At 44.4% G+C, this 23,395-nt stretch overlaps 1 protein-coding gene across 1 annotated transcript in view; it reads right to left on the reverse strand.

The window, feature by feature from the left end:
* Positions 1-2,373: 2,373 nt before the first annotated feature.
* LOC106586417 (protein disulfide-isomerase A5) overlaps positions 2,374-23,395 on the reverse strand; it is a 61,662-nt gene continuing 40,640 nt past the window's right edge. Inside the window, exons 15-17 of the mRNA XM_014173648.2 lie at positions 21,734-21,804; positions 7,447-7,581; positions 2,374-7,254 (exon numbers count right to left, since the gene is read on the reverse strand). Of these exons, the coding sequence (XP_014029123.2) occupies positions 7,183-7,254; positions 7,447-7,581; positions 21,734-21,804 (278 nt within the window). The 3' untranslated portion in view covers positions 2,374-7,182. The remainder of the gene's footprint in view (positions 7,255-7,446; positions 7,582-21,733; positions 21,805-23,395) is intronic.

Raw genomic sequence — 23,395 nt, forward strand, 5'->3', positions numbered from 1 at the left:
TCCAAAATCGAGGAGAGCCAAATCTTCTCTCCGGAAGGCGGGGTAATTCTTAGTCTTGCAGGGAAGAGCAAGGCTGGGCGAAGATGGAGTTTGTAGAGTTTGGTCATGACATCTCTGTAGCCGGCGCGGTGCTTTGCCACATCGGGCGCATAATCCTCGTAGACACGGAAGGGGTGCCCTTTATGTAACAGGTTGCCCCTCATTCGAGCCTTGCGCAGGATAAGATCCTTGGTCTTGAAACTGTGACAGCAGATGATTACTGGGCGAGGACGTTGGCCCGGTCGAGGCACTGGGACAAGGGCGCGATGTGCACGGTCCAGTTGGGGATCTGAAGCCAAAACATCCGATCCCATTGCATCCTTCAATAGCTTGGCGAAGAAGTCGGTGGGGCGAGAGCCAGCCTCTATCCCCTCTGCCAGCCCAACAACGCGAAGGTTGTGACGTCTGGATCGACCCTCCAGGTCGACCACTTTCACAGAAAGCCTCTGCACACTATCCTGCGATGACGTGCATAGCTTCTCCAACTCGTCGATCCTACCAGCGTTGAATTCAGAGGCTTTCTCAAGGTCCACAATACTCTGGCCCTGCGAGGCGACCGTTCGAATGGTGCTCTCAATTTTAGTGTCCAGTTCAGCAATAGTAGCCTTAAGATCCTCAGCTATAGCAACACGTAGTTCTCCCAAAGCCCGGGTAAGTTCTGTAAGTGTCACGTTGTTACCTGTGCCTTCCGCCATGTCTGTCTCGTTGTTTGGCGGGGAGTAGGCCTCCGAAGTGGATTTATTGTCCTTTGGTCGCTTATTACTCGGCATTTTCACATAGAAAGTTACAATATTGTATTAGAAAGAAACGTTTGTTGTAAAAAGTGCTATAAAGTAGGTTAAGTTAGATTATTTCGCAAAAAAGTTGTAGGAGCCTCTCACACACAGCCGTTCACTCCAACATGCTAGCTCCGCCTCCCAGGACTGCAGATGTGGCCAGGGCAATAAATTGCAATGTGCGTACTGTGAGAGATCTAAGACAACGCTACAGGGAGACAGGACGGACAGCTGATCATCCTCGCAGTGGCAGACCACGTGTAACACCTGCACAGGATCGGTACATCCGAACATCACACCTGCGGGACAGGTACAGGATGGCAACAACAACTGCCCGAGTTACACCAGGAATGTATGTCAATCCCTCAATCAGTGCTCAGACTGTCCGCAATAGGCTGAGAGAGGCTGGACTGAGGGCTTGCCTTACAACAGGCCTACACCAGACATCACCGGCAACAACTTCCCCTATGGGCACAACTCCACCGTTGCTGGACCAGACAGGACTGGTAAAAAGTTCACACTGACGAGTCGCTGTTTTGTCTCACCAGGGGTGATGGTCGGAGTCGCGTTTATCGTCGAAGGAATGAGCTTTACGCCGAGGCCTGTACTCTGGAGCGGGATCGATTTGGAGGTGGAGGGTCCGTCATAGTCTGGAGCGGTGTGTCACAGCATCATTGGACTGAGCTTGTTGTCATTGCAGGCAATCTCAACGCTGTGCGTTACAGGGAAGACATCATCCTCCCTCATGTGGTACCATTCGTGCATGCTTATCCTGACATGACCCTCCAGCATGACAATGCCACCAGCCATACTGCTCGTTCTGTGAGTGATTTCCTGCAAGACAGGAATGTCAGTGTTCTGCCATGGCCAGCGAAGAGCCCGGATCTCAATCTCATTGACCACGTCTGGGACGGAGGGTGAGGGCTAGGGCCATTCCCCCCAGAAATGTCCGGGAACTTGCAGGTGCCTTGGTGGAAGAGTGGGGTAACATCTCACAGCAAAAACTGGCAAATCTGGTGCAGTCCATGAGGAGATGCACTGCACTAAATGCAGCTGATGGCCACACCAGATATTGACTGTTACCTTTGACCCCCCCTTTGTTTAGGGACACATTACTCAATTTCTGTTAGTCACGTCGGTGGAACTTGTTCAGTTTGTGTGTCAGTTGTTGAATCTTATGTGCATACAAATATTTACACGTTAAGTTTGCTGAAAATAAACAGTTGACAGTGAGAGAACGTTTATTTTTGTCCACTTTGGACACCCATGCTCTGGCTGAGTTTGTAAGTAACTAAACAAAAGAGCTCAGCGGCAATCGGCATGAAGGATCTGACAGGACATATGTTGAACATACTGGAACAAAAGGTTGGACACAAAATCCCAAGCTCTCACCATCTTTGGCTCTGATTTTATGCTACGTGGTATTCTTCACTCCGTTTATTGGCTCAGTTTCAAATAATCTATAAGTAAACTATTACTTCGCTATTGTGTTAGTGAAAATTAAATATTTTGACAAGAATATAAATCATTGAGAATGAGAAAGGCCATCGAGAACATGTCTTGGAAATGTTTGAGTTTTTATTTTTTGCAAGGTCCTCATTCAAAGGTGCAAAACTGTACATATGGCTGGGCACAGAAAATCAACAACTTGCAACAATGACTTCTTGGCATAGGTGTGACAGTTTACACACAATACGAAGTGCTTTGGGATAAGACAAAGGTTGTCTTTATGATAAGTTTATGTAAAGTCTTCAACCATTTGCTAGAACTGAGGAGGCCATGTACTGAAGAAACAAAAGTGAAAGTAGACAAAGAAAATGATCAACAGAAAGATAACGGAACATCTAAAACAGCAGTAAAGCATTATTCCAACATTCTGTGATGATGCAGTTAGTTTTGCATGTTGCAGAAATGTAATGGTAACATTGAATGGAGATATTGTTCTTTGTCAGTCAGCAGTCCATTCCAGACTGACCTAATTTGGAAGTAGCCCATTTAGAATACCAAACAATGTATTAGTCAGTTCATTAACCCCCATATGGACCACGTTTTATTTAATACTTCCTGCCATGAGTCGGCATAGGAAATGTAAACGGGACCATTTTAATCTATACATTTCATTTTTCATACAAGACAAATGTAAACAGTTTTAAATGTGGCGACTCTAGAGCTCAAAACCATTCAACTGCAATGCAAACAAGCTAGTTCCCTTTAAATTGTGTTTTTGCTATCCCTGAGAACCTTATTCAATAATGAAAGGAACCAAACTCCTGAATAATAAAACAAGTTCAGCTACAGATAGGCCTTTAAATATTTATAGTGGCTTAAGCAGGGAAGTTGAAAACACACAGCATTAAAGTTGCCACAAAGATAATGGTAATGGCGCCGGTATATATGATACTGCCAAGCTCGGGGAGTGTGTGTGTGCACCAAATGCTTTATTTAATACTTCCTGACCATTTTTGGCACAGGAAATGTAAACTTGACCATTTTAAATCTATAAAAATGTTGTTATTTTTCATACAAGACAAATGTAAACAGTAATTTTAATTTGGCAACGCTAGAGCTCAAAATCATTCAACTGCAATACAAACAAGCTAGTTCCCTTTAATTGTGTTTTCACTATCCCTGAGAACCTTATTCAATAATGAAAGGAACCAAACTCCTGAATAATAAAACAAGTTCAGCTACAGATAGACCTTTAAATATTTATAGTGGCTTAAGCAGGGGAGTTGAAAACACACAGCATTAAAGTTGCCACGAAGGTAATGGTTCCGGTATTGATGATACTGCCAAGTGTTAAGGGGGTCCGTCGACTTTCTCACATCTCTGCGCTATTGTGAAATCTGAAGTCATCCAGTTGGATGTGCTGGGACATAAGGGATAACATTTCCCAGACCAGGGCACAGAGACAGTCACACACAGAGGCAATCTGCTCTTGGATCATGGAACTGAGATCCTGGATCATCTAGAGCAGGGTTATTAAAATGTTATCCTACGAGGTCCAGCTTCTGCTGGTTCTCTGTTCTACCTGATAATTAATTGCCCCCACCTGGTGTCCCAGGTCTAAAGCAGTCCCAAGAATGGAAGAAAAAAAAAAGCAGTGGAACTGGCTGAGGTCCAGATTTGAATTTGAGGGTTCTAGAGTAATCATAATCCCATATGCCTACTGATATTGAGTTGAATGGTTCTGACTGCTACCCAGACAAAAGGTGGAAGGGATGGACTGGGACAGTGTCTTGTTCCTGTAAACATTTTAAGAATGGAGGAAAAAGTTTTGTTCAATAGGAGACGTCACATTAACCATATTGGGCCCCATATCTTTTCCAAAGCCTTTGTTTTTAATGGAATACACTAGAGGAATGCAGGACTATTGTAAAGAGGTGACACTAGGCATATCACTACAACAGGAGGCTTCTGGAAATCATTGATGTCTGGAAATGAATGTACAGTAACATTCTAATTTATTTTGGGAATTTTATGTTCCTGTCTGATTTGATTTATTTCTCCCATGGTTGACTTGGAAACACGTGGAGGAATGGAAGCACCAGGCCTCAATCCACCACAAGAGCTTTGCTATGTTTTAGCGCCTAGAATCATTCACCACTATCTGATTCAGATGAGTGATTAACTTCCGTACAGATATTTAAGGCCACAGTTCAGCTAATAGAGCATTGTCCTCCTGAAACAAACCAAGACCTAACATGAGACAGGTCTGTACAAAAATATTGAAACTGTAATATTGGAACAAACAGTTGTATGCTTACATTAAGATCGTAATCCTCTTCAGGGCAACGAACAGGGGTGGATAGGACTGCAGTGTAGTGATTCTTGTAGCTGGCTATAGGTGGAACATGCAACCACAGCTCAGCTAGCCCACCAAATCACACAGATTCTCAGGAGTGGGAAGGGAGGGTCTGGTATTGCATAGATACAGTAAGGCAGTGTTTCCCAAACTCGGTCCTTGGGACCCCAAGGTGTGCAGTTTAGTTTTTGCTTAAAACTACACAGCTGATTCAAATGATCAAAGCTTGATTGATTATTTGAATCAGCTGTGTAGTGCTAGCGCAAAAACAAAACGTGCACACCTTGGAGTCCCGAGTTTGGGATACCCTGCAGTAAGGTGTAGCTTTCCACAAATGCAGTCACAGTATTTGGCCCAAATTTCCCTGTTTTCTTGTTCTTCTGTTTGTTTTTTTATCATTCCATCAAAATATTAATAAAAATAAAGTGGCCACTGGCATTACAAACATGATCGATAAAAAAAAAATCTGTGGTCTGAGAGAGGCTATATGGACATGCCTGGTGCCCAAAATGTATGACGTATGTGGTGCAACGAGAGTTGTGTGGACAAATGATTCAGTTCAGTCAGTCGTACTAGTGAGCCCTCCCCAGCTAACTAGTTTATGCTTGCGTCTAGAAACTTCAACGAGAATTTGAAACTTGTCTCCCGAATTTGAGACTTGGGAGAGTTCAGAATCACTGTTTTTATCAAAGTAATTGTTTTTAAAAATCGGAGTAACAACGTAGACATTAATGCCGTAATTGTACATTTTCTGTGAACATCACTACAATAAATGTGCTTTAGTGTCACCGATATCAGAACAAGATGACAGCCATCTAGCTACTTCCCTCTCCTTACTGTAGGACAGAGGTGCTCAGCAAGCGGGAGCGAAGTACACACTGGGTGTGGTCGTGTTGCCGGCTTGCAGCGCAAACTCTCCCCATTGAGTAGTAGACTATATCATGGTGACATCCAGATGGTAACTACCAATCAGGGGTTGGAACCTGTTTAGGCAACAGAACCAAAAATCTGAAAAGGACAACAAAAATGGAGGAACAGAACCAAGAACGAAGTGATCTGTACTGTTCCGTAACAGAACCGTTAATTTTAAAAGCATGGGAACCGGTTAATAGTGGCATTTTATGCTCCAGGCATTTTTTTCCCAGTCCCACAAAAAACTGAACAAAGCGCCTATGCAAAGCCCTCACCGTCACTCAGAAATGATTCCAGTGTCTGCCTGCTGAAAATCTTTGCCAGTGTTTGTAGGCTACCTGCCCCTCCCTCCAAAGAATGCATAGTTTACTGTAGCCTACTGACGTTACAGGCATGATTCAGAAATTAGGGAGAGATTTTTTAAATTAGAGAACAATGGATTAACTTTTTCAATGCAACTTAACAATACTCTAGTTCACGTTTCACATTGCATTAATTAACTACAAAAAGACGTGCTTTAATTTTAATTCTGGTGCCGCTCTCCACACACAAGCTTGTTAGCTAGGTAGCTTGTTAGCTAGCTCTGGTCTAGCTCTCAAACTCTAGACGGCATTATGTGTAATGTAATGAAACTGAGAGTCATGATAGGGCTAGATCTGGGCCAACGTTAGTTAAGCCAACTCTCTGAAGTTCAAAGACTTTCAGAGATCCTTCATAGAAGCCGCTCCTCCGTAGGTATGATGCTGTGGCTTAATTCAGATAATGCATGTCATAACAATAAGATGCCTAGCGATTCATGCCCAGTGCTCTCCTCACCTGCAAAAATTCACTCGCATGTCACACCCTACACTTGTCTGTCCAAAGCAGGTACATAGCTTGCCTGCGCCATTCTGCTTTATCCATTGGTGAAGTAACTTAATGTTGAGCTAAATGTAAAATATATTTATTAAAAGAGACCTCTACTTTTTGGGGGTTTGAACCGGTTCAGAACTTTCTTTTGCTGGTTGGAACAGTGGAATGGAATGAAATAATAGCTCTGTTCAGAAATAAATTATTTTGGTTCCAATCTCTGCTACCAATATTACAAGTTATTTGTCGTGTAGGCTGCTATCCTACTCAAGTGGGATGGAACAAATTGGCTACATTAGCTGATACAGCATATGATACAGCATATGATACAGCTGCCGGTGAAGCAACTGCTGCTCAGTGGGAAGCACCTCGACACAACATTGTTGCACCGGTCATTCACACAGGCTTGTCATTACGTTAGCTAATAGGCATGTCATGGTAACATCCAGATGGTGACCAATACTACAAGTTACTTCTCCCTCACCCATCGAATTAAAGATCACTTCCTGTTCAATTTTAACTAGCGCCATGCTGCTGTTGCCAGCATGAACTAGCTAGCTGGGAAGGGCTCATCAGGACGACTGACTGAACAGAATCCATTCGTCTTCGACTCTCAGCTGCACAACATGTCATCAATTTGTGTACCCGGCGTGTTCATTTAGCATCTCCCCTGAAACTCCGAGGTTCTCAAGTCTCCTCTCCGTGATTTTACGTCATGACGACGTCACGTGATGTCAGTGCTAAGAGGCCCCTGCCACGGTCACAGTGCAACGACAGGCTCCTCCCTCTCCACACCCTGCCTTAAAGCTCCTCTTTCCTCTTGCCCTGGTCCCGCCCCCGCAAGCTGCGCATGAAACCTATAAACCCTGCCTCCTAGGGAGAGGAAGAGAGAAGAAGCCTGTGATAAATGTAATAACTTTGTATAGGTTAACGGTGTAAATACAGTATAAGGCACAGTATATAAATAGTGAAAGATTCCATCTTCAACAGTAACAAGGATACAGTGCATAAATGAACATTCACTCTTTTAACAGGGCACTAAGACTAAACATCAGTGTCACTTACCCCTCGGTCTCCATTGTATTTTTCTGCAAACTTGCCGTAGTTGTAGTAGTTGAAGGTGGGGTAGCCTTCTACACTCTCCTGCTTGCACAGCTCCTGGTTCTGTCCTTTAGTGCAGTCCACAGCAGCATAGGCTATCTGGGATATAAAGCAGGTAGAAGCTTAGCTTCAACATGATATGGTCAAACACAGAAAGCAATATGTAACAGCAACCACAACTAACTTCCAAAATGGTCAGCTACATAAGAACCAAATGTGTGCATGTTGCAGAATACTGTAAAGTTATACTTTAAAATGTCCACCTTGTTGTGCAAATGCTTTCAACAAGGCTACTTTGGAACTGACTGAGCTGTTCTGTGTCCACATTGATTCCCTCCACATTCCCAAACTGAGCCTGCCAGGTTCTCGGTTAGATGAAGCTCAGTTGCCCCTATCCCTCCCATTGATTTTGAGCTAGCTGTGGTGTAAGTTTGTAGTGGCTGTTTAAAGCTGGAATCCTTAGTGGTGAAACTGCCATGTCTGTTTGGAACTAAAACAAATAAGTTACTGCAAACAGTCTTTCCCTCTGATATTACGGCACGGTTATTCAAATATCCGAACGTACATTAATATTCGATTACTTGGGAGAGCAGGGGCGGAAATCCCGGGGGGGTCGTTCCCCCATCCTGGGAAAAATATTTGTCCCCCCCAATATATCACTGAAACATAACTATGTAATTTAAATAATATTAATAATACGCAATGAAAGCATATGTGCTGATTATAGACACTTAATAGCGCGTTTAAGTTTCAAAAGATTGCGACCCCCCCCACCCTTTGCCTCACAATGGTTTGATCCACTGCCAGTTCCTTAGCTTGCTAGGTAACGTAGAGGTCGTATCTACTGTCTGAAAGGCACTCAATACACGTAACTGACGTGAGGTTAATCCAGTCAATCGCACACACACACTAGCTGAATATGCAGAGCTAGCGCGCAAATATTAACTATTAAGCTAGCTAGTACCTATTACATTTATGTGGCGTCGTCAAAGATGGAATCTTTGCTATCGTCAATTTATTCCAAGATCAGCATGCATGTAAGTTAGTGCTTCAAAGTCCCTGTGATAAGGTTAGCGTTAAACTGAACAGAACTACACCTCTACCACTGTTTTAAATACTGCTCAAAAAAATAAAGGGAACACTAAAATAACACATCCTAGATCTGAATGAAAGAAATAATCTTATTAAATATTTTTCTATAAATAGTTGAATGTGCTGACAACAAAATCACAAAAATAATCAATGGAAATCCAATTTATCAACCCATGGAGGTCTGGATATGGAGTCACACTCCAAATTAAAGTGGAAAACCACACTACAGGCTGATCCAACTTTGATGTAATGTCCTTAAAACAAGTCAAAATGAGGCTCAGTAGTGAGTGTGGCCTCCACATGCCTGTATGACCTCCCTACAACACCTGGGCATGCGCCTGATGAGGTGGCGGATGGTCTCCTGAGGGATCTCCTCCCAGACCTGGACTAAAGCATCCACCAACTCCTGGACAGTCTGTGGTGCAACATGGCGTTGGTGGATGGAGCGAGACATGATGTCCCAGATGTGCTCAATTGGATTCAGGTCTGGGGAACGGGCAGGCAAGTCCTTAGCATCAATGCCTTCCTCTTGCAGGAACTGCTGATACACTCCAGCCACATGAGGTCTAGCATTCTCTTGCATTAGGAGGAATCCAGGGCGAACCGCACCAGCATATGGTCTCACAAGGGGTCTGAGGATGTCATCTCGGTCCCTAATGGCAGTCAGGCTACCTCTGGCGAGCACATGGAGGGCTGTGCGGCCCCCCAAAGAAATGCCCCCCCATACCATGACTGACCCACCGCCAAACCGGTCATGCTGGAGGATGTTGCAGGCAGCAGAACGTTCTCCACGGCGTCTCCAGACTCTGTCACGTGCTCAGTGTGAACCTGCTTTCATCTGTGAAGAGCACAGGGCGCCAGTGGCGAATTTGCCAATCTTGGTGTTCTCTGGCAAATGCCAAACGTCCTGCACGGTGTTGGGCTGTAAGCACAACCCCCACCTGTGGACGTCGGGCCCTCATACCACCCTCATGGAGTCTGTTTCTGACCGTTTGAGCAGACACATTTGTGGCCTGCTGGAGGTCATTTTGCAGGGCTCTGGCAGTGCTGCTCCTGCTCCTCCTTGCACAAAGGCGGAGGTAGCGGTCCTGCTGCTGGGTTGTTGCCCTCCTACGGCCTCCTCCACATCTCCTGATGTACTGGCCTGTCTCCTGGTAGCGCCTCCATGCTCTGGACACTATGCTGACAGACACAGCAAACCTTCTTGCCACAGCTCGCATTGATGTGCCATCCTGGATGAGCTGCACTACCTGAACCACTTGTGTGGGTTGTAGACTCCGTCTCATGCTACCACTAGAGTGAAAGCACCGCCAGCATTCAAAAGTGACCAAAACATCAGCCAGGAAGCATAGGAACTAAGAAGTGGTCTGTGGTCCCCACCTGCAGAACCACTCCTTTATTGGGGGTGTCTTGCTAATTGCCTATAATTTCCACCTGTTGTCTATTCCATTTGCACAACAGCATGTGAAATTTATTGTCAATCAGTGTTGCTTCCTAATTTGAGAGTTTGATTTCACAGAAGTGTGATTGACTTGGAGTTACATTGTGTTGTTTAAGTGTTCCCTTTATTTTTTTGAGCAGTGTATATTTAATGGTCTCGTTGCAAAAGCTAAATTGTCGCAAGGGAACTTTTATTTATATATTTTATTTAACCCGGGTAGCAAAGATTATAGCAAACACCACTGAATTGGTGCTCGCTAGCTTTGCAAATTCAGCTATTGTTAGAAGCCAGCCAATATGAAAAACGATTAAAATTACAAAAGGTTGCAGCATATGTTGTGTAAATGGTGAACTCATACAGCTGTCAACTCTTGTCACTGCAACCCGTTTCACATTTGCTAGCTACCTTTTAGATCGAAGCCCATATAGAATGATAGAAGATATGATAGAAGCCCATCTCCTACTGTAAATAACCTACATACTGTGTGTGTGTAGCCAACCAGGTAGAAAAATGGCAGAAAAAAGACGGACATCAGAGTATTTTTCAGTACACCAAAACGCAAAGTAAGAACCCTAGTAGCCTAATATCTCAAAGACTAGTTGATAAAATGTTCATAAGAAAGAAATGAAATTCTAATGGAAATGTTTCACAATGATGTCATTAGGCAGAGCAGGCAACAGATGGCACACAGACAGCAGAGTTGGGGACAGATATGCAGGACAGACTGGCAGAGACAGGGAGTCTCAGGTAAGTTTGTTGAGTCTGTTTGGCAACATTATGAAAGGTTCTCAATTTTTTCAACTTGTAAAATAGGAACATAATTGGAAAATGCCATGGATACCCCCACTCTCAACTTAAACTGGTGACTGAACTAAGATTTGTTAAAGGCAATGGTATTGCTGTTGTGATTAGTTGTGTAGTTTTGGGTACCGGTAGTTAGGAGTACGGCAAACACCTTATTTCTTTGGTTCCTCAATATACATTTACCATATTAAAACGTAGGCTGTGTTACAGCACTACTTTTGGTGTCCCCCTCAGGAATTGCTCTTGAGAAAATGTAATGTAATTGTCCCCTCCAAAGTTGATATCAGATTTTCGCCCCTGTGGGAGAGTATTCATTTGAGAAAAAAAAAGCCTATCTATTTTTTTTTAAGGCTTTGTCACACATACTCCTGCTTCCTCCCTCCGGCGCTCGACGTCACCAGTCTACTAACCACCGGTCCTGGCAACCCACATTACGCACACCTGGACTTCACCCTGATTACACTCCCTTTATTTAGTTCAATAGTATTAGTCATTGTTTTCTCACGTTCAGAACACTTCATGTTTGTTCATCTGTATTGGTTCATTATTAAACTCAACTTGTCAAATCAAATTTTATTTGTCACATGCGCCGAATACAACAATACACCTTACCATGAAATTATTACTTCTGCACCTGCTTCCTGACTCCCGGCATACATGTTACAGGCTTTGTCTAAAATTGTATGAAATTATCTGTGACAGAGTTTGAATGTAATGGTCTGTCATTAAAACACTTATGAGTGCACCCTATAAAAAAGATGCACTGGTAGCCTAGACACGTTTCACACGTGTAGCTTGTTGTTGTCGGTCAAATCAAAGAGGCGCTACAGTCAGAGGCTCCATGTGTAACAAGTGGGAGGATTCTAAATCAATGCAAAATGGAATTAAAGTTACAGAATTAAGTTTGTAGCCTACTCCTTAAAAATTTTGCAATTATCAACCAACAGGTAGGCTGTTTCGTATGAATTAAATTGTTGTAGACATTGGATGGGGAGAGCAGCAAAATAGCCTTGCTGCTTTAGCTAGCTAGCTGGATAACTTAGCTGGCTACTGTACAACGATTTGATGCAGTCAAGTCCAGCACCACCAGATGGTATGATAGAAAAACTTGTTGCTGCCATAGATTAACTTGCGACGGCCGGCCGCCCAACAACCTGCCCGCTTGACCCTATCCCCTCCTCTCCAGACCATTTCCGGAGACCTTCTCCCCTACCTCACTCATCCTTGACTGCTGGCTACATCCCTTCCGTCTTCAAGAGAGCGAGAGTTGCACCCCTTCTCAAAAAACCTACACTCGATCCCTCCGATGTCAACAACTACAGACCAGTATCCCTTCTTTCTTTTCTCTCCAAAACTCTTGAGCGTGCCGTCCTTGGCCAGCTCTCTTGCTATCTCTCTCAGAATTACCTTCTTGATCCAAATCAGTCAGGTTTCAAGACTGGCCATTCAACTGAGACCGCTCTTCTCTGTGTCACGGAGGCTCTCCGCTAAAGCTAACTCTCTCCTCTGCTCTCATCCTTCTAGACCAATCGGCTGCCTTTGATACTGTGAACCATCAGATCCTCCTCTCCACCCTCTCCGAGTTGGGCATCTCCACCGCGGCTCACTCTTGGATTGCGTCCTACCTGACAGGTGGCGTGGCAAGAATCCGTCTCCGCACCACATGCTCTCACCACTGGTGTCCCCCAGGGCTCAGTTCTAGGCCCTCTCCTATTCTCGCTATACACCAAGTCACTTGGCTCTGCCATATCCTCACATGGTCTCTATCATTGCTACGCAGACGACACACAATTAATCTTCTCCTTTCCCCCTTCTGATAACCAGGTGGCAAATCGCATCTCTGCATGTCTGGCAGACATATCAGTGTGGATGACGGATCACCACCTCAAGCTGAACCTCGGCAAGACGGAGCTGCTCTTCCTCCCGGGGAAGGACTGCCCGTTCCATGATCTCGCCATCACGGTTGACAACTCCATTGTTGCTCCCTGCCTGTGCCATTAAACCCTTACAACTCATCCAGAACGCCGCAGCCCGTCTGGTGTTCAACCTTCAAGTTCTCGCACGTCACCCCGCTCCGCCGCACACTCCACTGGCTTCCAGTTGAAGCTTGCGTCTGCTACAAGACCATGGTGCTTGCCTACGTAGCTGTGAGGGGAACGGCACCTCCGTACCTTCAGGCTCTGATCAGTCCCTACACCCAAAGGGCACTGCGTTCATCCACCTCTGGCCTGCTCACCTCCCTACCTCTGCGGAAGCACAGTTCCCGCTCAGCCCAGTCAAAACGGTTCGCTGCTCTGGCACCCCAATGGTGGAACAAGCTCCCTCACGACGCCAGGACAGCGGAGTCAATCACCACCTTCCGGAGACACCCGAAACCCCACCTCTTTAAGGAATACCTGAGATACGATAAAGTAATCCTTCTACCCCCCCCCCCCCCTAAAAGATAGATGTACTATTGTAAAGTGGTTGTTCGACTGGATATCATAAGGTGAATGCACCAACTTGTAAGTCGCTCTGGTTAAGAGCGTCTGCTAAATGACGTAAATGTAACTAGCGTGATTCGGTTTGGCTAGTTTCTCCCTCTCTGGCTGTGTCTACACTTACATGCGACTTCTGATATCAGAATACGAAGATCGCTTTGAAAAGACAGGTCTAAACGTATTAAAGTCCCGTTGTGGTCAGATTGTGTTCCGATCTGGCTGACCAGCATTGTGTGGATTTCACCTCAGTCTGGACTAGGGCTGTTGCAGTGACGTATTACCGCCACACCGGAAGTGACGAGTCATGAACGCAGCCAAATTCCCTGTCACGCTAATCCCACCCAAAACTGCACCAAAAAAAATGCCGCTGACGGGTAGCCTAACAAACTTGCTAACGACCCTCGCCAATGGCCTGATACTAGAGCTGGGCAATATAGCCAAAATGGTCCCCGTGTGGCTCAGTTGGTAGAGCATGGTGTTTGCAGCGCCAGGGTTGTGGGTTCGATTCCCACGTGGGACCAGTACGGAGGAAAAAAATGTATGCATTCACTACTGTAAGTCGCTCTGGATAAGAGCGTCTGCTAAATGACCAAAATGAAAAAAAAAGTAAAATAACATCAGTTTTTCAAATTTTGGACGGTATGACAGAATGTAATGTTTCTACATTTCTTTATGAATAGTGTGTGACCCTACGGTGGCAACGCATACATTCTAAGTGCTGCATTGACCATGCAGACGAAACGCAAGTGTCTCGTGGTTGAGCAACAGGGAGTGGGGCTAGGTCTGTGTGGAAAGTGGCATGGAGAGACGACTCAAGTAGCGGAGTAAACTATAAAAATGGATGTGACACACGGCATATCACATTTAACAAAGCACACATTCAAATACCATTAAAGTAAAAACCCAAACCAGTTTGTGCATCAATACCGGTATATAGTAAAATACAGTATACTGCCTAGCCCTACCTGGTAATCAGCGCTGAATTTGAATAATCTGATTGAGGACAAATGGTGATGAGTTAGAGCTCCCATTCCAAAAGGACAGGGCATTTATGCATATTAGGTCCAGGACAAAAATCGGTCCGATCAGAGCGCGAGAAGCAGCAGAAAAGCAATTTTTTGTACTATTTGATGAGCGAGAGAGCGAAGGAGAGAGAGGCAGAGCGAGCAGCTGTAGGCCATTAGAGAGTAGGGGCCGTGCCGTGTATGTGTGTGAGTAATAAAAGCTTCCGCATGCATGGGAGCATAGGCTTGTCAATACGTTTAGGGGAAGCTAAGCTTTCCCTAATGTGCATTTAATTACATTTCCAAAATGATAAAGCCTAATTCGCCTACTCCTTTCTATACAGAAATAAAATCATCATTCCAAAAAGGCTACTACACCAGAAAACATGATTTGGCCACACGAACATTAGCTTCTTTAAAATAAAAAAAAGCTGTTGACTACAGTTTATGGCCCATAGACTACTTTCAGAGTGAGGAACCATCTAACATTAAGTTGTACAAAACTGAACTTTCCCCTTTAAGAAAAAAACAACAAAAAACTACTAATTCATTCCTATCAAGCTAGACCATAAAGCAATCAGTCCTACTTAAAAACTACAAAAGAGATTTATGGGTCTTGGCTGTCGCAGCCAGAAAGAAACACAGCATAAATAAGTTGCAGCACAAATACCATCTGATACATAGCGCACCCCCTCCGCTTGTCCTTTTGGATGGATCAAATGTCAGCCCCCGTGTCCCAAATGGCAGCATATTACCTATGTAGTCCACTACTTTTGGTCAAGTGGTGCACTACACAGGGAATAGTGGTGCCATTTGGGACACAGACAGCCTCTCAAGACAACGCAGCACATTGAACTTGTCACCATTACGTAATCACCATCCGTCTCCTGAGGACCAATATGTTGAACATGTAAACAATGGACGCCTCGCTGAGGCTAAACTAATTTGACATGTGGCAATCATTTTGACTTGCAATAGGTAGGACAGTTTTTGCAGTTCTTGAGATGATTCTACAAATTGACTGGAGTCCATCTGTGCTAATTCAATTGATTGGACATGATTTGGAAGTAATTGTCTGTAGAGCCCCGAGACAGGATTGTGTCGAGGCACAGATCTGGGGAAGTGTTTTAAAAAATAAAAAATATATTAAAAAAAGAGACTGCAGCATTGAAGGTCCAAGAACACAGCGGCCTTCATCATTCTTAAATGGAAGAAGTTTAGAACCACCAAACTCTTCCTAGAGCTGGCCGCCCGGCCAAACTGAGCAATTGGGGGAGAAGGGCCTTGGTCAGGGAGGTGACCAAGTACCTGATGGTCACTCTGACAAAGCTCCAGAGTTCCTCTGTGGAGATGGGAGAACCTTCCAGAAGGACAACCATCTCTGCAGAACTCCACCAATCAAGCCTTTATGTTAGAGTGGCCAGACGGAAGCCAATCCTCAGTAAAAGGCACATGACAGCCGACTTGGAGTTTGCCAAGATTCTCTGGTCTGATGAAACCAAGATTGAACTCTTTGGCCTGAACGCCAAGCGTCACATCTGGAGAAAACCTGTCACCATCCCTACGAGAAAGCATGGTGGTGGCAGCATCGTGGGGAGAGGATGCTTTCAGTGGCAGGGACTGGGAGACGAGGCAAGATGGAGGGAAAGAAGAACGAATTAAAGTACAGAGACATCCTCGATGAACACCTGCTCCAGAGTGCTCACAACCTCAGACTGGGGCGAAGGTTCACCTTCCAACAGGACAATGACCCTAAGCACAAAGCTTAGACAACGCAGGAGTGGTTTTGGGACTAGTCTCTGAATGTCCTTGAGTGACCCAGCCAGAGCCCGGACTTGAACCCAATCGAACATCTCTAGAGAGACCTGAAAATAGCTGTGCAGCGATGCTCCCCATCCAACCTGACAGAGCTTGAGGATCTGCAGAGAAGAATAGGTGAAACTCCCCAAATTCATTACTTTCTCATCCATAAATGCATCTCAAGCGCGCTGTTTAGCAGCTCACGACAGCAGGATGGGGGGCCTTTTCATTAAGAGAGACGTCTACCGTGGATCGCTAAAATAATGATTATCAAATCTTTGTCACATGCGTGATGTGGACGCCAAGGAACTTGAAGCTCTCAACCCTGTTCCACTACAGCCCTGTCGATGAAAATGGGGGTGTGCTCAGTCCTCCTTTTCCTGTAGTCCACAATCATCTTTGTCTGGATCATGTTGAGGGAGAGGTTGTTGTCCTTGCACCACATAGTCAGGTTTCTGACCTCCTCCCTATAGGCTGTCTCATCGTTGATCAGGCTTACCACTGTTGTGTCATCAGCAAACTTGATGGTGTTGGAGTCGTGCAGTCATGAGTGAACAGGGAGTACAGGAGGGGACTGAGCACGCACCCGAGGGGCCCCCTGTGTTGAGGATCAGCGTGGCGGATGTGTTGTTACCTACACTTACCACCTGGGGGCGGTCCGTCAGGAAGTCCACGATCCAGTTGCAGAGGGAGGTGTTTAGTCCCAAGGTACTTAGCTTAGTGATGAGCTTTGAGGGCACTATGGTGTTGAACGCTGAGTTGTAGTCAATGAATAGCATTCTCGAATAAGTGTTCCTTTTGTCCAGGTGTGAAAGGGCAGTGTGGAATGCAATAGAGATTGCATCATCCGTGGATCGGTTGGTGTGGTATGCAGTGGGTCTAGAGTTGCTGGGATAATGGTGTTGGTATTATAGACCCGGCCAGGGATAGGTTGAAAATGTCAGTGAAAACACTTGCCAGTTGGTCAGTGCACATGGTAATCCGCCTGGCCCCGCCTTGTGAACGTTGACCCGTTTATAGATCTTACTCACATCGGCTGCGGAGAGCGTGATCACAGTCATCCGGAACAGCTGATGCTCTCATGCATGTTTCAGTGTTACTTGCCTTGAAGTGAGCAAAGAAGTACTTTAGCTCGTCTGGTAGGCACGTGTCACTGGGCAGCTCTCGGCTGTGCTTCCCTTTGTAGTCTAATGGTTTGCAAGCCCTGCCACATCCGACGAGTATCGGGGCCGGTGTAGTACGATTTGATTTTAGTCCTGTATTGACGCTTTGCCTGTTTGATGGTTCGTCTGAGGGCATAGCGGGATTTCTTATAAGCTTCCGAGTTAGAGTCCCACACCTTGAAAGCGGCAGCTCTAGCCTTTAGCTCACTGCAGATGTTGCCTGTAATCCATGGTTTTTGGTTGGGGTATGTACGTACAGTCACTGTGGTGTCGACACACTTATTGATGAAGCCAATGACTGATGTGGTGTACTCCTCAATGCCATCGGAAGAATGCCGGAACATATCCCAGTGTGCTTGCAAATTAGTCCTGTAGTTTAGCATCTGCTTAATCTAACCACCTTATTGACTGAGTCACTGGTGCTTCCTGCTTTAATTTTTGCTTTTAAGCAGGAGAACAATTATGGTCAGATTTGCCAAATGGAGGGTGAGGGAGAGCTTTGTATGTGTAGTAAAGGTGGTCCAGAGTTTTTTTCCCCTCTGGTTGCACATTTAACATGGTGATAGAAATTAGTTAAAACAGATTCAAGTTTCCCTGCATTAACCTGTCTGGGCTAGGGGGCAGTATTTTCACGGCCGGATGAAAAACATACCCAATTTAAACAGGTTACTACTCTGGCTCAGAAACTACAATATGCATATTATTAGTAGATTTGGATAGAAAACTCTGAAGTTTCTAAAACTGTTTGAATGGTGTCTGTGTATTACAGAACTCATATGGCAGGCAAAAACCTGAGAAAAAAAATCCAACCCGGAAGTGGATTGTATCTTTCAAGACTGGGCCTATTCAGTATACAGTGACTTAGGGTTCAATTTGCACTTCCTAAGGCTTCCACTAGATGTCAGTCTTTAGAACGCGTTTCAGGCTTTTGCCTTCAACAGATAGCGAACAAGACCTCCTGGAGTCTGATGACCGAGAGAATGACAGGCCACAATTACGCGCATTCACGTGAGGTAGCTGTGTTCCATAACGTTTTTCAAGACATTGGAATTGTCCAGTTGGAATATTACTGAAGTTTTACGTTAAAAAGGCCTTAAAGATTGATGTTCTACAACATTTGACATTTCAACGAATGTAAATATAACTTTGTTGTGAAATTTTCGACGCGCTTCCTACATTTGGAGTAGCTTACTGAACACGCAAACAGCAACGAGGTATTTGGACAGAAATTATGGACTTTATCGAACAAAACAACATTTGTGGACCTGGGATTCCTGGAAGTGCCTTCTGATGATCAAAGGTAAGTGAATATTTATAATGCTATTTATGATTTGAGATGACTCCAAAATGGCAGGTATCTGTATTGCCTGGTGTATTTTTCTGAGCGCAGTACTCAGATTGCAAAGTGGGCTTTCCCCGTGAAGCTTTTTTGAAATCTGTCACAGCAGTTGCATAAAGGAGATGTTCATATATAATTCTTTGAATAACAGTTTAATATTTTATCAACATTTATGATGAGTATTTTTGTAAATTGTTGTGCTGATTCACCGGCAGTATTGGAGGCAAAATATTTTCTGAACGTCACGCGCCAATGTAAAATGCTGTTTTTGGATATAAATATGAACTTTATCGAACAAAACATACATGTATTGTGTAACATAATGTCCTAGGAGTGTCATCTGATGAAGATCGTCAAAGGTCAGTGCTTCATTTCGCTGCGTTTTGGGTTTTATTGACATGTCCTTGCTTGGAAAATGGCTGTGTGATTATGTTAGGATAATACATAGACAAAAATAATCTAATGTTTTGCTTTCGCTGTAAAGCCTTTGAAATCGGACAATGTGGTTACATCAAGGAGACATGCATCTTAAATGGTGTAAAATAGTCGTACGTTTGAGAAAGTTGAATTATGACATTGTTTTTTAATTTGCCACCCTGATATTTCACTGGCTGTGTCCCGCAGGTGGGACGCTGGCGTCCCACCTATCACATAGAAGTTAAAGTCCCCGGCCACTAGGAGCACCGCCTCTGGATGCGTTTTCCTGTTTGCTTATGGCGGTATACAGCTCATTGAGTGTGGTTTTAGTGCCAGCATCGGTCTGTGATGGTATTTAGACTGCTACGAAAAATACTCTAGAGTTTACATCTGTATCTCATGATAAGCTGTAGACCACACTACCTCAGGCGAGCAAAACCACAAGACTTTCTCAGATATCGTGCACCAGCTGCTGTTTACATATATGCATAGGCCCCCGCCCCGTGTCATACCAGAGGCTGCGGTTCTATCCTGCCGAAAGAGTGTATAACCCGCCAGCTGTATGTTCTTAACGCCGTCGTTCAGCCACAACTCGGTGACCCATAAGATATTACAGTTAATGTCCCGTTGGTAGGATATACGTGCTTTCAGCTCGTCCTTCTATCATAAATCTCAATTGAATAAAAAGGAAAATAATTTTAGGGGGCAGATCCCGGATGGATGGATCCCGTTTGAAACAGCCTTGTCTTCTCTGTTAAATCTAGATGCTGCTTTATCAAGCAGACAAACAGCAGATGACCAACATCAATTTAGGGATATTGACTAATTGTCCCGCTGATGGCCCATCAGGTGTCGAGGGGGGGGGGCTTTCCTCTTTTGTTCTCTAATGCTCCTCAAGCAAGGGGGAGGCCGATGACATCATGGATCCCATCAGACCAACTCCTTGAAGTTTGCAGTTCTCTTTGAAGAGGTAGGGTTTCCTACCTGTGCAGGTCAGTCATATTCAGTGTTCGATTCATAGAAAAAAAAATGCAACTGGACCTTAAATATTGGTAAAAAAATAAATAAAAAAATCACTAGTAGCCTAATACTCCTCCAATCGATGGAGAGATTCATTGGGCTGCTGACAAGTTGGAGGGGGATCGGCCAGAAAAGGCTGCAGTGCCTTGCTAAAGGCAATTCCTATCCAACATATGCTGTTTGGAGTCTACTTTCCAAGGAAATATGAGTCATTATTGATAATTTGGTTCTCAAATGCATTACTACAAGGTTAAAATGACTAGGTTTCTTTGTTTCTTCTAGGCTATTGAACATGGGCATGTTTTTTATTTAATAATACATGTATTAGTAGGCTTTTAGATTAGGCTAGTACATTCGTCAATTCAGCCACCCAAACCTGGCTACAAGAAAGGCAACAAAAGGAGCGCATTCTTCCTGTGACTTGTTAAATCGCACGCAGCTCAGATTGTTTATAGACAAAGATGTAGTATAGGCTGTTTTTAAACCGGCTTAAACTGCCAGCAGTGACGCACCAGCCAATGCACGGTCGAAAGAGTGGCCCACGAAGGACTTTTCTGCAGCATTCGCTGTAATATACACCCCTTTGCAGTGGTGCTGCGATGGGATGAGAAGGTGCATGAGGAGTAGCTGGAGAGCATTTTAAGAGAAGGTACCCCTGTGGATACGTTGCATTGGAACACCTTCCTCCTCACCCAACCACAACACCAAGCAACCCTCCCTGGATACACAACATCAAACTCTTATTGTGGCAGTAATGGAGGTTACTACACCACACCCCGCCTGCTGACGTCGGTCTGTTCTAAGTGTTTACTCCGAGTTGACACAAGAGATCCTTCAGCCAAGCAGCGTTAGACACCCGCTCTGCTCTGGGTTCTTTATTGAGAGTCTCAGTGACGAAGTGCACACATTAGAGTGACTTGTTTCAGCCCCACCCCGTGACTGGGATCTGGGCAATAACCACAGAGCTAGTAGATGGTGATTCATGTGCGTCTACAATAAAGACAAATTCTTGGACCTAGGCGTGCATTTAATGCCATGCACATCAACAGCCAAGAGATTCACATTCTGGGCTGAGAGTGCAGATCTTATTCTGAACAAGAACTAATATTTGCTTGATATAACAATATGAACACCTAAGTCCAGAATAAAGAGTTACCTCACACAAATCAGTGATTTCGTAAACCTCTGTTAACAGAGATGTACTTCCACATTGTGAATAATGAAAGAGACGCAAGCCAAATACCGAAGAGCTTTGTCAGATTGAGTGACGGAACCATTATGCGTGATTTATTTCAGTCATTTAACCTCTTTGTTTTTGTGGTCAGTTAGTGTTATGATGATTAATGCTTACTGTGAGTACAGCCAAGCACGCTGCCCTGTTGTTCAGAGAGTTCACGTTACAGTGTGTGCACAGAGGCGAGTCAGATAGTGACCGGGTTGACTGAGTCAGGGAATCAGAATGTATTAGACTTTAGAGGGAGGCTGTCAGATGGATTGAGAGGATGAAGGAGTGAGAGTTTAACTGAGGCTGGAGGCAGAGAGGGAGTACAGTATCTGTGACTTGAGTCCAAGCCAGAGAGTGCATCTAAGAGTAGTAATGCTTATGAAGGTCAACAACGGTACATTGAGACAGAAGAATAAAGAAAAAAAAGAATGTGTGCATTTCAGGAGAGGGTTGGAGGGAGGCTCACCTTGCGGTCCTCTTTAAAGAGATCTGCTGCCGTGGTGAAGTGAGGGACAGCGTTCTTACAGTGGGGACACCCTGTTAGGGAGCAGAGAGAGACACACACACACACACACGGATATTACAGAATAGACTGGCCCTTGGCTCACCCCAACTAACTACCATTAATACCACACAGACAATACAGGATTTACTGTAATTCAAACACAAAACCTATGAGAATGGTCATTATGCTCCCTCACACACCCTCCCGGGACAGCCTGTCCCTTTCAGAATTACCCCACATTAGTGATGGCTCACTTGTATTTTATAGGGAGTTATAAATCCCTTTATTGGAGTCATAAATGAAACCTCCCCGCCGCTTTCCTCAGGCCATCCATATCTGTCCCAGCTGGCTCCCTGAACCCCACCACACAAAAGGTATGCATGTGCGCGCCACCCATCCTCTAGTCACTGTACAGACGGGGACAGGTACATTTACAGCCCTCCTGTGTGGTACACCTGGTCTGTCTGACGTCAGAGTTCACCACAGTGATATGAAGGTTAGCAAAAAGGTGAATCAAGCATCTCAACTCACTAAAAAGGTTTGTTGAATGACATTTTCTGAAAGATACAAATATATTCAGGTTTCAGCCTGTAAACAAAGCCTGGATTGTGTGATACTCTCCACTTCCTCATTTATGGACCATGATAATACCTAATGGTGCAAAAAATAAAAAAATAAAAATACTGTTACACCCCATTTCCCCACTTATTATTATTGTTGTTATGATGGACCAGCATCAGAGCTAAGGGTGGGCCCTGCATCATTGACCACAATGCCCTGGCAATGTCCCAAATGGCACCCTGTTCCCTATATAGTGCACTGCTTTTGGCTCATAGCGCCCTGGTCAAAAGTGGTGCACTATATAGGGAATAGGGTGCCATTTGGGACACAGAACACGTTACCAGGGCCCAGAATGGCAGGAATACCATTTTATACTAAAGAATGCTGGATATGGCAGATAATGACTTCCCCCTTGACTTTCAGCAAGGGGATGCACATCCACAAGAGAGAAGCTTTACCTGCTTAGGGTCAACTACTGTAAGAAGTCACTTTTTTAAAGTGATTACTGATACCACTTTTGCTGCCACTTTGAGTAAGAAGATTACCCACTAAGTGAATACTTCTGGATAGTTTCTGCTGCTTTTCTGCTGAAAATGGACAACAACAAAAATGACTCACATTAAATGAGAACCCTCTCCTTTTCACCGTGTGAATGCCTTCAGTCATTTTTCAGTCCCTTTCACATCTAGTAATAATTGATATTCAACAATAGAACCACGGGGAGCTGCAGCAAGCCTTACGCTTTGATTTTCCCATTCCATAGTAGAAGAATGTGAAATATGTTGAATCTTATGTAATTGGTGTAAGAGCTCTAGTAGTAAAAACGATGTGCTGCATCTCTCCAATACGTGCAGGATATAATATACCGGTTTGTCCGATCCCATCTTGATTCTACACTTCACATATGAAACTAACAACTCCCAACAGGTCCAATTGAAATATACAGAAGCTTTCTGGTGTAAACGCAACATTAAGTGTTAATGTTTTCTTATTTACAAATCATTCCCAGTATTTAGCCTAAAAAGGTATGATACAAAATGAGCATTTAGTGAAGTGCGACAC

The sequence above is a fragment of the Salmo salar genome, chromosome ssa25, assembly GCF_905237065.1.
Source record: "Salmo salar chromosome ssa25, Ssal_v3.1, whole genome shotgun sequence".
NCBI lineage: Eukaryota > Metazoa > Chordata > Actinopteri > Salmoniformes > Salmonidae > Salmo > Salmo salar.